Consider the following 13,511-nt stretch of genomic DNA (forward strand, 5'->3'; position numbering starts at 1 on the left):
ACCGTCAATTGACGGCAGAGCAGTGCGGCTATTGTTCTGGGTCGCCGTCATATGACGGCGCACCAGAACAACTTCTCTCACGCGCCCGGGGGGGCGCGCAGAGCGGCAATCGTGGCTGCGCCATGGTGCTAGGACACGGCCCGACCCCGATCTTAGTAAAGAACCAATGGCTTGGCTCTTTACCCATGTGATCGGCTGTGTCCAATCACAGCCGGTCACATGTAAATAAGGAAGTGCCGTTTTATCGGCTCTCCTCGCCTCACACAGTCAGAGTGTGTGGCGAGGAGAGCCGATCAGTGGCTCCTCCTCAAAGGGAAATGCAGAAAAGGTAATCGGGGGAATGATCATCATTGCCCTGATTACATAAAAGCTCAAAAAGTGCCCATAGTGTTGCCAGTCAGTGCCTGCCCGTCAGTGCAACCTATCAGTGCGGCATATTAGTACCTCCTCATCAGTGCCCATAAGGGCCACCTCATCGGTGCACATCAGTGAAGGAGAACAATTACTTATTTTAAAAATTTACTGACAGAAAATAGGAAAAACTTTTTTTTTTTTCTAAATTTTCTGTCTTTTTTCTATTTTTTTAGTAAGAAAAAAAATAAAAAAAACCCAGTGGGGATTAAATACCTCCAAAAGAAAGCTCAACTCTGTTGAGTTAAGACTGGGTTTTTTTTTCAATTCCTTTTTTTTTTTTTCAAGACTGGGTTTTTTTTCAATTCATTTGTGTTTGGTTTTTTTTTTTTTCTCCCTTCAGTTAAGCTGTTTCTCTACATCACTCCTAGAGCTGATATCAAAAATCATCCTCAACCTGGCTTTTGAATACCTCACTGGACTGGGCATTGTAGGCAAAGCTTGGAGGTTACCTCTGGGCAGTGGATTACGCTTAGGATGCTTTCTAGAATCCATTCTGGTGAATTTTCTTTTGTGGAGTGTTTTCAAGAGAGCTGCTGGCATTGCCACACTCAATGCTTATCCTTTCTTGGAAGACTTGTGTATAGGCCAGCAGGGGAGCTATTGGCAAATGCCTTTATTTCTTATTTCTATTTATACTGCGTAAGGGGTTAACACTGGGACTGAGCGCTGATGTCATCTGCTGGGTGAAGTTTTGCACACACTTTGCACTTACTCTTTCTACCATAGAGCGTCATAGAAGCATCTCCTCGCTGCTGCTCCTTCATGCTGTCTGCTTATAGTGACTTCCAAACCTCATCTGCTACTGGCTGTCTGGATTTCATGAGTATCTGAGGCTTTGCTTCTTGCCCTGAGCTCATTTGTTGCCTTACGCTCACGCTTTCGCAACATATCAAATTCTAGACACCAGCAGGTATATTGAGTGCACAGCCCCTCTGTACCGGGTATGTTTACTGTCCAGATGTTGGTGGTAATCTAGGACCTATGTCGCAGGTGGGGCATGCAGTATGTGGCCCCCTGGCCTCCCAAGTTCAGTAACAAAATGGACAAGTTTGTCTCCAGGTACAGGGATTCTTTGGCAGAAGCAATGGATGCTTTGGAGGCCCCTGTGGAATCAAGAAACCCAGATGTGAATTTTCTTCCCTAAAACGTCTTTTTTGTCTGCTTTGCAAAATTTAGTTGGGTGACATTTTGGTGGTTCTAATTGCTCGGGACTGGTGGATGCTCCAAGGCCTCTGCCACATCGTTTGGAACCCAGGGTCTGGTTTACCATCTACTTCAAGGTTGCTGGCATGTTGAAGCCCAGGCTCCGCATTTGTGATTCCTAAAATGCTAGAAAGGCTGTTTCCCTCAGGTTCTGTCATCCGACGTGAAAAGTGGGTCTCAGGGCTTTCACCATAGGAATTTCTTTGTGGGACAAATCCTCTTCTCCGTGCATCTGTCTGGACCAGAGTTTGACTTTCAAAACTGTCAAGGCCCAGGTTTCTGTTCTTTCTATCCTGTTTCAGAGACAGCTGGCCTCTTACTTCTTGATTAAGACCTTTGTACAGGGGAGATCCATGCCCCCGGAAGAGTGCTCCAACTTCTCTTACTACCATTTTTAGGTGGCTCAGGCAGACCATCATCCACGCTTTTTGGTCTTCAAGATCCGGTTCCACCTTTCTCTGTCAAGGTGCACTCTGCTAGGTTTGTAAGAGCTTTTTTGACATCAAGCAACTGTTCACTAGAATAGCATGGTTCACATGTTCTAAGTTCCATCCAGTTAACTGTTTTAGTGTCATCTGATGCAACTTCAGATATAAGGTTCTTCAGACGGCTTTTTGAGCTTCAGATAGTCCCCATTTCTCTGTTTATTTTTGGTCCTGTTAGCATTTGTTTGCTTTTTTGCCCACTAATCAGTTGGACTAATTGTCCTGAAGGTAAAAGCCTTCCTGTGTTACACCCCCCCCCTTCTTATTTATCATTTTTCTTGGGCTCCTTACTTGCTCTTTGTCACTTTATACAATCTTCTAGTACAATTCAGTACTTCTCAATGCTTGCCGAAGACTTCTAAAATTTTTTGTTAAAAGACAGTCAACACCCACATTGGCGCTGAATGGTGCTTTAAAAACTTTAAGAAAATTTGATTCATGCTTGCTGAATGCTTTGTGAATGCCTTGCAGTACACATAGTTGTTCAGACTAACATTTATAGACCGACACCCATAGACATGATCGTCTTTCTTTCTAGAGCTGTCTTACTGTCTGACGTCAATATGTCATGCTTTTCTCATTTTCAACAGGATGGCTTTTCAAATTTTTTGGTTCTTTAAACATAAGTAGTTCTAATTGGGTAGGCTGCATTGTTTGGATAGTCTCTCCTGATTGATGGTATTTGTCATATCTGGAAGAGTATAATTGAGCCTACGAACTCTCAAGATGTGCGTTGTCACTTAATTCCCTACATGTTTTTCATTGCCCAAAAGGGTTATGTGGAGTTGCGTCTCTGCATCTGCCCTCGGTCTTACTGATTTTTCTCTGGGTTCCTTACCCTAGGATTCCAGGTTTCCTTTCTCTAATTCGCCTAGTGTAAGACCCCTCAGTAGAATGGCACAGACCTCTCAACATTTCTAGCTGGTTTTCTGCTTGACTGGGTTAGTGGTGGCATCCATATCATCTCTCTGTAGATGTGTTTGTCACTTTTCACCAGTCTTCTTTTCTCTGCCATTTCCATTTTTGTTTGCTGTCCTTCAGGCATTTGGTTTCCTAAGACCACAGTTTGTCTGGATCATCGCTGTGCTGATTGGGATGCCAGGTTTCTTTCTTCAGTTTGCCTACTAATTTTTAGGTTTGCTTTAGGATGTCCCTGGTTAGAAACTATAGAGAAATAGATTTTTATTTCTTCTCTTGTATATTCTTTTATTGACCATAAAATCTTCTTTTTTTTTTTTTTTAGTTTATTGGAAAACCTTGGTTTATAGGTCTCATTTAAACCTATTTTGGATTTTTTTTTTGCTCTTGGGCTTTTCTGTTTTCCAGAATAAAATGGATCTTAGATTAGCAACTTGGAAATCTCCCAACTACTGCCTAAGAAAGGATGTCCTCTCACTTCCTGTTTTCAGGATAGGATGTGAAGGAAAATCTCCCCCAAGGGGGCTCAGACGGAAAACAAAAAATAAAAATAAAGCGACATGGGTTTTATCCCTTCCTTCCTTGAAACAAAACTAAAAACCGTTTTGATTCTACATATACGCTTTAAGTAATTATTTTTATAGTAACGCCTACTTAATTATTCTACTGTTATTCTTCAGTTTCTGATTTGAGAGATGTTTCACATTTTGTGGATAAAAATCTGTGATTTTTAAATAAAAAAAAAAAATAAAAATCCGATTTTTTTTTTTTTTTTTTTTTTTAAATTTTAAATCTGATTTTCTTGATTTAAAAAAAAATATAAATCATTTCCTTTTTTCAGCATGAAATGAAGCTTCGTTATGTAGCATGAGGCTGTTTATTCTGCAATATTTACATTTTTGTTAACCTCCTTCAATGAATCCAAGCTCTGCAAGCTAAGATAACATGCACAACATTGATGCATTCACACAATTTTTACAGTTATTTTGCAAATCTATGTACAATGCAAACTGTATGATTGAATCGGTTCTGATGTCGCTGTTTTACTAACCTTAAATTGACTTGATTTAGGTCAAATCCACCCTGATTAGTGAACTCCTCTCATTATTAAATCCTGTATTATAATAATAATAATAATAATAATATAATAATAATAATAAAAAATAATAATCTCTGATCACCTTGGAATGAATATATTTTAGAATGTTAAGTGACTTGGATTTCTATTTCTGTTACTTTTTCAGCTTATCATTGCAGCCCTTCGAATATCCAGTCTGCACACCAGATGGAATCGTTTTTGATCTCCTGTAAGTGCATTTTGTAATTGATTACTGGTTATCTATACATGAAACACAGTAAAATGCTTGATTAACTGCTGAAGACTCTGAGACGTGCGTGCATGCATGCGCTCCCGTCATGATTGGACACAGTGGGAGCCAATCCGCGGCCACCCGCGATTGTTCGGCGGAATGACAGAACGCCATTCTGCCTATGTAAACAAGGCAGACGGTCGTTCTGTCAGCCACTCTGTGGACAATCCCCCCTCTTTGCATAATGACACAGAGCGGGGTAAACTACATTCCGTAACATTACACACAGACAGCCTTTAGGAATGGCTTCAGGAGAAATTCCCCTCCCCTCTAGCAGCTAATCCACATTCACATATACATCCCATAATTGTTTGCTCCCAAGGCAGACAGAAACAATAGAACAATGGGATATAGGCATTTAACAAATAAATAACAACTCCCACCCCACCTCAAACTATCTAGCAATGGTCTGTGAGACACTCCTACAATATTCTAGCAATCTGAAAAGTGAAATTGTTTATCTTCATATATTTCTTGAGTGATATTGTTAAGAAATGTTATTGTCCCAAGTGAAAGAGCCCCTTCCTTCTTTCAACACAAACCACACATACCACACATATATAAAACCCAGGATAACCGGGGTAAAACGAAATGCTGAGTCCGGTGTGGTTGTATAGTGATTCTGATTAGTGCAGACCCAACTGGAGTTCTTTATCACCCTGTGCCCCTAATAGACACAGGGTGGCTTACAGATATGAGGGGTTGGGGAAGCTGGACAAGGAATTTCCTGACCTCTCTATGGTAATCTGGGTTCCACAAGCCCCCCGCCCAAAGAGACTCCCGTCGCATATCTCCCCTTTCAGCAGGAGACTAACACAGAAGGAGACCCCAAATGGGTTGACTTCAAAGTTAGTCCGTATTTCCATTCCCCCAGTGTCTGTACACACACAGTACCCCAAACAAATTGCCCGAAACAGAGCGTTACTCACCCAGCCAACCTCTGTCTCTCTTATAGAACATAATCGCTGTTGGGGAGAAGTGGACTGGCCATTTTCCCTAGAGTCCTTTTAGCCGCTGGAGAGAAGACTGGGTGGCTGGGCTCACTCCATCATGCTGTTGGTTATCTGGGCCAACTGTCCAGCATCCCTGGGGTATCCAGGTGGAGACCGTGGTTTCATCGTCTTTTTCTAGATGAAAATCCCCCATTGTTTGCAGAGCAAGACAGATGCCTTCCTGCTCCAATGCCAGACCCTTTTCTGGGGTCGTGTCAACGGAGACCGAAGTTCCATCTACTACCTCAGGAAATCCATCTTCTGTTAATTGTGGGCAGAGGCCAGCAGCACTCTACCCTGTTGCAAGCTCTTTTGCTGGGTTGCTGTTAGTGGATACCACAGTCCCATTCACCAATATCAGCTCTAACTGCAGTTGTGAGGTGCCGATTGAATTCTCTCCCTGAAGCTCCTGCGGAGTCGATTGTTGTGGGCAGAGGCCAGTAGTTTTCTACTCAGCTGCCAGCTGTTCACTGGGAAGTAAAGTGAAACATCGGTGGCCTTGCACAAATCCTTTAGGGCCACCGATTTGTTGTATGCATGGGTCAACAGCGCCATGCTCTGAAGTCAGCTTTTCTGCTGGAAGCTCATCTGGTTGCTCCTTGTCAGCAGAAAAGTGTATTAAATCCCCAGTCTCTGGAACTGGTATCTGGGGATAGACGTTCACCATCTCCTGTCCGTGGAACGAATAAGATGGTGCTGGGCAGAGGCTAGCAGAGCTCTGCCCTGTTGTCAGCACTTCAGCTTTGGGGACAGCAATCTCCGGAATTTCCTCTGCATATTCTGGGGCATGCTGCTGAACGCGTTCAAGCAGTTCCCTGTATGCCCTTTCCAGTTGCTGTGCTTAACAAATATTCTAGATCTGGTTTAGGCTTTGAGACCACTGCAAGACCCAGCATAGCCTCTCTGTATTCTCACAGGTCCTCAAAAGTAGATTCCCCTTCATCGCCAAACACAATCACATCTGTAAGGCTCTCCCACAGCAATCCAGGGCCACGAAAGTCCTATCCCTCCGGAGAGCATTCTATTGTCTCTCAAATATTCCTGCTCTGCGTGTCATTGCAGATCCCGATACTGATTGTCCAGCTCTATCTCCTGCTGGACTAGCCTGTTTAACTCGGACACCCATTGCTCCTGGGGCCGCTGTCCCAGGAACGGCATCCGCAGCTCCCGTTGGTCACAGGCCTGTTGCCCTGGGGTTATAAAGCACTTGCCCTGGTGTGTACCAGCGACCCAGGGGACTCCAAGCCAGAGCTCCACCCGAATCTGCTGCCTGATCTTCAGATATTGATCTGCAGACATAGTCCTGGGGATTGCTGAAAGGGCGATCCGCAATAGCCCTAGCAACTCTGATGCCAGGTCCATATCTCAGCTGGGGTGACCGAAGTCTGCTATCCTGATCTTGGATCTCATGGTGGTTTGGACGTGGAAGGAAGGAAGCACTATCCCACCGCTTGCCACCAATGTGAATAAATGCAAAAAGCCTGAGGTAGATAAAGGGGATTGTAGGTACCAACATCCGATAAAACGTGTACCGTACTTCATAAAGGGGGGAAATAGGAAAAGGAGAGTGTTGTCTCCAAAACAGTCTCCAGGAAGGGAATGTGGGGGAAAGTCGGGATTTAATGGTACCTTGATTCAACAATTTTCACATATGATTAAAAATGTACAAATTTATTTAATACAACATATTTCAATTTAAAATTTTGACTATTGGACATGGGGGACTAAAAAGGGTAGATCTGGTCGGGAATAAAATAAAAACAGGATAAAATAAAAACAGGTATCCTATACTATACTACTAAATAAAAATAGCATACCTATTTTTATTTTATTCCCGACCAGATCCACCCTTTTTAGTCCCCCCATGTCTGCCGGTGAGAGGCTTTGCTTAGGCTGAACTGCCCAGATTGTCTCCATTAATGAATAAGATTCAGCTATATTCTCTGTACACATTAGTATAGTCCTATGCCTACTTATTTATAGGATGCATTAAGATAAGATCTAAAAAACCTTCTGCCTTTACAATCAGTTTAAGGGCTAAGTGCATTTCTAGTAGATCAGTGGGTGTTTTTTCTGTGCTTGCAAGATCTTTACAGTGCACCTTTTTAAGAAAAAATTAATTAGTGCACATATTGTTTGCAAAAAACAAATGTGCATTAAATATTTTTTTCTGTTGAGCCTGCAAAGTGTTGCACCCATGATCTACTGATCGCAGGTGCAGTGTAAGGCTTCTGCAGACATTACCTCCAGCTTGCCTGCCCCTACCTCCATATGGGCAGATAGTTACAAAGCTGGAGGAAACGTCAATGAGCTTTTTGGGCGCTCATTAGTGCCCTTGAAGTTCATTGAGACAAGCCGTTTGCCGCAGTGGAAGAAGGGACTTGTAGTTCATTCAGAGACTGCGGTGAATGAATGACATGGCTGTGTGGCCCCGCACAAGTACACTGTTTTAGAAAAGCCATAGCGGGTGTGGGGAGAGGATCCCCCCCACCCTCTGTCACGAAAAGGGTTGGGGGGTGCAGGAGGGGGTACCTGGAGCATGTTGCAAGTCACACATTACACTTGGTTGTAAATTTTTAAAGCATTGACACCATCAGATCCTAACCATTTAATAGCCCAAAAAAAACATCTTTTGTCACTCTCTGATTTAGATGAACTTTGATGTAGGAGCCATATTTTTGCCATTCTTTTGTTTTGTCAGAGCTCTCTTACGGACAGCTGAACCATTGTTCCTGAATAGCAGTTAAGCAGCTGGCAAGACTTGGCCTTGGAGTTGGGGAAAATCAAGCTTTAGCAACCAAGTTTAAACTGAGAGGAATACATTAGAGACTTTTCGGGCTAATGCTAGTAATTATTATTATTATTAGCTGGGATAGGGAGTTCCAGAGAATGGGAAAGGTTCTTGGGAAGTTCTATAGGTGAACATTAGAGGAGGTAATGAGGGAACTAGAGAGCAAGTGATTTCAGGCTTGTTGAGTTGATTGCTCCTCGAAAAGGTTTGAAAACTAGTAAAGGTTTCCTTTTAACTTCACACTTAAAGCCAAAACCCCATCCTTTCCCCCAACATTAGCCTTAACCCCTATATATGGACTTGCCTTATTGGGCAGCGAAAAAAAATGCAGTCCCATGCCAAACACTACAGGCCCCCAAATCCCAGGCACCAAAAGCAGCCATTTCCAGAAAGTAAGGATTACAGCTGTCTTGCATCTTTTACACTTTATCAGGTAATGTGAGTTCTGATTTATGATCATAATTATAAGAGATTTTGATTTGACCTTCTCTTTATTTTCCTTGCAGGAGTATTGTCCCATGGATAAAGAAATATGGAACTAACCCTAGCACAGGAGAGGTGTGTTTTACAGTTTACATGTTCGAGGGGTGTTGGTCATTGAGTTCATTGTGTAAGCTTTTTAAAGTGTAGTGGAGGATTTGTATAATTATTATTATTATATAGGATTTATATTTCGCCAACAGTTTACGCAGCACTTTACAAGCGTAGACAGTATAATTACAATACAATTTAAAACCGTAGGAATCAGAGGACCCTGCTCGGTAGAGTTTACAATCTAAGAGGGAGGGTCAAGAGATAAAAGAGGTAATAACTGTGGGGGGTGGGCTGATGGAGAAAATAAATCTACAGTTGTTAGGTGGGGACCAGATAGGCTTCTCTGAAAAGAAGGGTTTTCAGGGATCGTCTGAAAATGGACAGAGTAGGAGATAGCAGGACATATTGGGGTAGAGAGTTCCAGAGGATGGGAGAGGCTCTGGAGAAGTCTTGGGGGTGAGCATGGGATGACGTAACAAGGGAGCTAGAAAGCAGGAGGTCTTGGAAGGATCGAAAAAATTTGGTTAGTATTTTGAGACTAGGTTAGTGATGTAGTTGGGGGCCAAGTTGTGGATGGCTTTATAAGTTATTGTTAGTATCTTGATTTTAATTTGTTGGGTGAGCAGGAGCAAGTGAAGGGATTGGCTGAGAGGGATAGCAGAAGCTGAGCAGTTTGTGAGGTGGATGAGCCTGATAGCAGCATTCATAATGGACTGATGGGGGGGATAGTCTATTTAAAGGTAAGCCAATGAGGAGGGAGTTGCAGTAGTTGAGGCGAGAGATGACCAGGGAGTGTATTAAGAGCTTTGTGATATCATTGGTTAGGAAGGGGCATATCTTGGAGATGTTGGGGTGGCAAGATTTGGACAATGATTGGATGTTGAGCTGAAAGGATAGTTCAGAGTCCAGGATTCACAAATAGTGAATAGTTGTGCTTGTATAGCTGGAGTGTTCATTTTTAAACCCCACCCCACAAAAGGTAAATACGCTATTAACAAAAAAACTGCTTTTGCTGCAATACTGACTTTTCAGTCCAGATCTGTCTCCTACAGTAAATCCTTTCTGCCACTAGTTGCAGACCAAACTGTGGCCATACACATTATCTCTGTGAAGCAGCTCAGTGAGACTTCTGCATTCTGTTGAAATGGAATTTTCTAATTACGCATTTATTCTTCATAGTGGGAGAACCAAACTAAATAATAACACGTTAATAGAAATGGTTTCAGTATATCACTGATTTAGGGATCGAAGTGATAAAAAGTTTGATGTTTATTTGATTTAGATTGCTTTTCTTATTTGAACCTTGCTGATTATATAAGCACTCTATATTTTAAAATTTGAATTGCCAAGCCTCAATTATTTCAGCCTGTAATGAGAGCACAAATTTTTCCCAATACAGACCTTAAAGTAAATTATTAAATCTAGAAAAAATAACAAATATGTTAAAGCAGTACACCCAGCTTGGTGATTTTTTTACCTACAATAAGGCTTACCTGTTGGTAAAATGAATATCTCCTAAGCCTGCATGGTTTAGGAGATATTCACCCTGCATGCAGCCGCTGACCTCAGCAGCACATGGGCTCTGAAGGGCCGAGCTCTTTGCGGGAACGGAGGGCTCCCACGTGCATGTGCGGAACTGAAATCATCGCGGCTCCGGCCACTCACAGCACTGGAGCCTGCGAACCTTCAGCAATGACTGGGCGCCGCTGCGGGGGCTTCTTTCTAAGGTAAGTATTTCATAATGTGCTAGTATACGATGCATACTAGCACATTATGCTATTGTCTTGCAGATTTCTACATTTTTTTTTCCAGAGGTTTACTACCGCTTTAAACATACCCGCTCTTTGCAATGGTTTTGTACAGAGCAGCCTCGATCCTCCCTCCTTTTCTCAGGAACCCCCCCCCCCCCCCCCTGGCCGAGTTCCTCCATAGCAAACCACTTGCTATGGGGGCATTTGTGCGTGCTTGCTCCAGAGGCCCGTCCCGCCTCTTTCGTCACTGGTTGTGATTGACAGCTACTGTGTCTCTACCAATGAGGAGGCAGAGACTCGGGACAACAGCTGCTCTCGTGGACATTGCTGTTTCGGGCTCAGGTAAGTATTTTGGTGGGGGGGGGGGGGGCTGCGGGGGAGGGGGGGGGAGCTGCATACTGATGGTTTTATACCTTAATGCATGAAGGTAAAAAACCTCTAGGCTTTACAACAACTTTAATCTGGCTTCTCTTCAACAACATGGTTGCCAACAGTTCTTTTCTCTCTTTTTATGGTCCCATTTTCTTTGCCAGCTTAGGGAGCAGGTACTAGATAAAGTGTGTACATCAAGACCAACTGTGTGTGTAGATATTTTTTTAGTGCTGCCTTAATACTGGGATCATGATGGTAGCATTCTCTGTAATTGAAATTTGCTCCACATTTGTGGTTGAATCCTATGATAGCAAGGTAAAATGCTTGGCAGACAGACTTTATATACAGTTCACCGTTTTAACACTAGATGGCAGTAGGTTAATTTCCAGAGACCCACATTGCTTTTAACAGTCTTATTTGTGTATTGCTGAAGCACCCTTTCCCACAATCTGTGTTAACGCATTTACAGTTAATAATAGTGATGCAAAGGTGACTCATCACATGACAATCCAACAGCGTTGATTGTGTTTATAGCAGATGTCTGAATGTGCTAGGGCCGAAGGAAGTTCTAGATTGTGATAATAGTTCATTAATTATACTTTAGCTGCTATGATGCTCATCATAAGCATGTTGCAGCTCAGGTTTGACAATGTCAGTGTTCTTGGGATTCTGACACCCTAAAAATGTATATTCAGAATATGAAGTTTTGAAGGTTTTGCTGTGAGCACTTTCATTACTTTATCCTGGATCATGCTTTGCTGGTTTTTTTTTTTTTTTTTTAGCCTTCCTCTGGATCAACTGTAGGTATAGAATTTTGTATATGGGATTGTATTTTTTTTCCCCTTTTATTGGTTGAACTAGATGGACTTGTGTAGTTTTTCAGCCAGACTATATACTATCATATATTTTTAAATATAAAGACAAAATTTCTTAATCGACATGGGATTGAACATGAGAAACCTTAACGTGTATGGCTAGCCTTACAAAGATGACCGACTTGTCCTCACTTTGTGTGCACTGAGTGGGGGCGAACAGCCACAGATGGCTGTGGCTGCCGTTAACCTGTAATTGAAGTGTACACTCCTTGGCTGCTGCAGCTAGCTGCTCACAGGTGGAAGAAAGAGCTGCAGGAATCAGAAGATTCAAATATAGCTAATCCTACCTTGTACATCAGCAGATAACACAAAGATATCAGCTGGCAAGATGCCTAGCAAAATCAACAGGTATTTTTGCACTTCTCAAACAAAAAAGATATAACAAATCCCATTCAGTGGTATTTTTACCAAACCAAAGATAAGTAAAAAATACTTTTTTATTTTTATTTAAAGGGTAACTCCACTTTCTTGGGGAAAAAAATAATATTGCTTATACAATTGTGACACAAGTCATATTATAATTGAATGGTAATAAAAAAGAGTTTTCCTTTTCAATCTGCAGCCGCTGTAATTTTCTGAAAATGCAATGCAATATGGCTACCTGGAGGTGTTCTGTACACAGAATGTGTGCTGACCACACCCCAGAGACATCATTTCCTGCTTGTGTGATTGGCTCACCAATTTTTCTAGAAGTCTGCCTAAGATACAAGTCAGATTTCAGGCATCCCCTGCAGCAAAAATGTCAGTTTTAGTGAGATGCTCCCAATAGGAACACGTCTAAAGGGATGCAGGCCCAGCAGATTAGTACTCTGCAGCTGCACAGCTAATTGATAATTTTGAAACCACTCCCATTAGACCCACTCAAGCATAGGGACACAGTGGAACAAACCGTGATTTCTTCAGAATAACAAAAGGTAGGAATCTGCAACAAAGTTTGTTATAATCCTTGCAATGTACTTGGATCACTCAGAGGTCGAGTTACGCTTTATTGCAGCACAGCTAAAGTAAAGGAACAAAACTAACAAAAAAACTGGTAGGAAAAAAAAAATAAAATAAATAAATAAATATATATTAAATAAATATTATATATATAAAATCTCATGTGACAAACAAGGAAATGCCACTCATCCATCCGTTCACATTTGATGTTAATGTACCTTTCTAACATGTTGCACAGGTGTTCAAGTGACGCTCCTCAAACGCCATGAGATCCTTTTTTTATTTTTTTTTCCCAACACTGTGTTTTGCGATTCTTTTTTCTTATTTTACAATGCTAAAATTAGAAATAACTTTTTGACGCTTTGCAACTGCCTTTAACCCCCTTTCATATCGGCCAGTTCTGGCACTCTGCTCCTTCATGTAAAAATCAAAACTTTTTTGCTACTTACTCAGAACCCCCAAACATTATATATTTTTTTTTAGCAGAGACCCTAGGGCAGGGGTAATGAATTAAAATTCAAGGAGGTCCGGTCGCCAAAATTTTCTTTGGGCCGAGGTCCGAATCTGAAGTCTGTGCTATGACTCGGAAAGATGGGCAAAACAAACATGTGTCCATCAGCATTGCTCTTAACATAAAATATGCCCATTGGAGTGCCCCTTAACTTAAAATGTGTAAAATGTGCCCATCAGCGTGCCCCTAACATAAAATGTGCCCATCAGCGTGCCCCTTAGCATAAACTTTGCCCATCAGTGTGACCCTTAACATAAAATAAGGGGCACGCTGATGGGCACATTTTTATGTTCGGGGGCACTCTGATGGGCATATTTTATGTTGGGGGGCACGCTGATGGGCACATTTTATGTTGG

At 42.0% G+C, this 13,511-nt stretch overlaps 1 protein-coding gene across 1 annotated transcript in view; it reads left to right on the top strand.

The window, feature by feature from the left end:
* PPIL2 (peptidylprolyl isomerase like 2) overlaps nt 1-13,511 on the top strand; it is a 102,389-nt gene that overhangs the window by 23,267 nt on the left and 65,611 nt on the right. The window contains exons 4-5 of the mRNA XM_082243090.1: nt 4,265-4,327; nt 8,680-8,731. Of these exons, the coding sequence (XP_082099216.1) occupies nt 4,265-4,327; nt 8,680-8,731 (115 nt within the window). The remainder of the gene's footprint in view (nt 1-4,264; nt 4,328-8,679; nt 8,732-13,511) is intronic.

This window comes from Pelophylax lessonae (genome assembly GCF_965119305.1).
Source record: "Pelophylax lessonae genome assembly, chromosome: 1".
In the NCBI taxonomy this organism is placed as follows: Eukaryota; Metazoa; Chordata; class Amphibia; order Anura; family Ranidae; genus Pelophylax; species Pelophylax lessonae.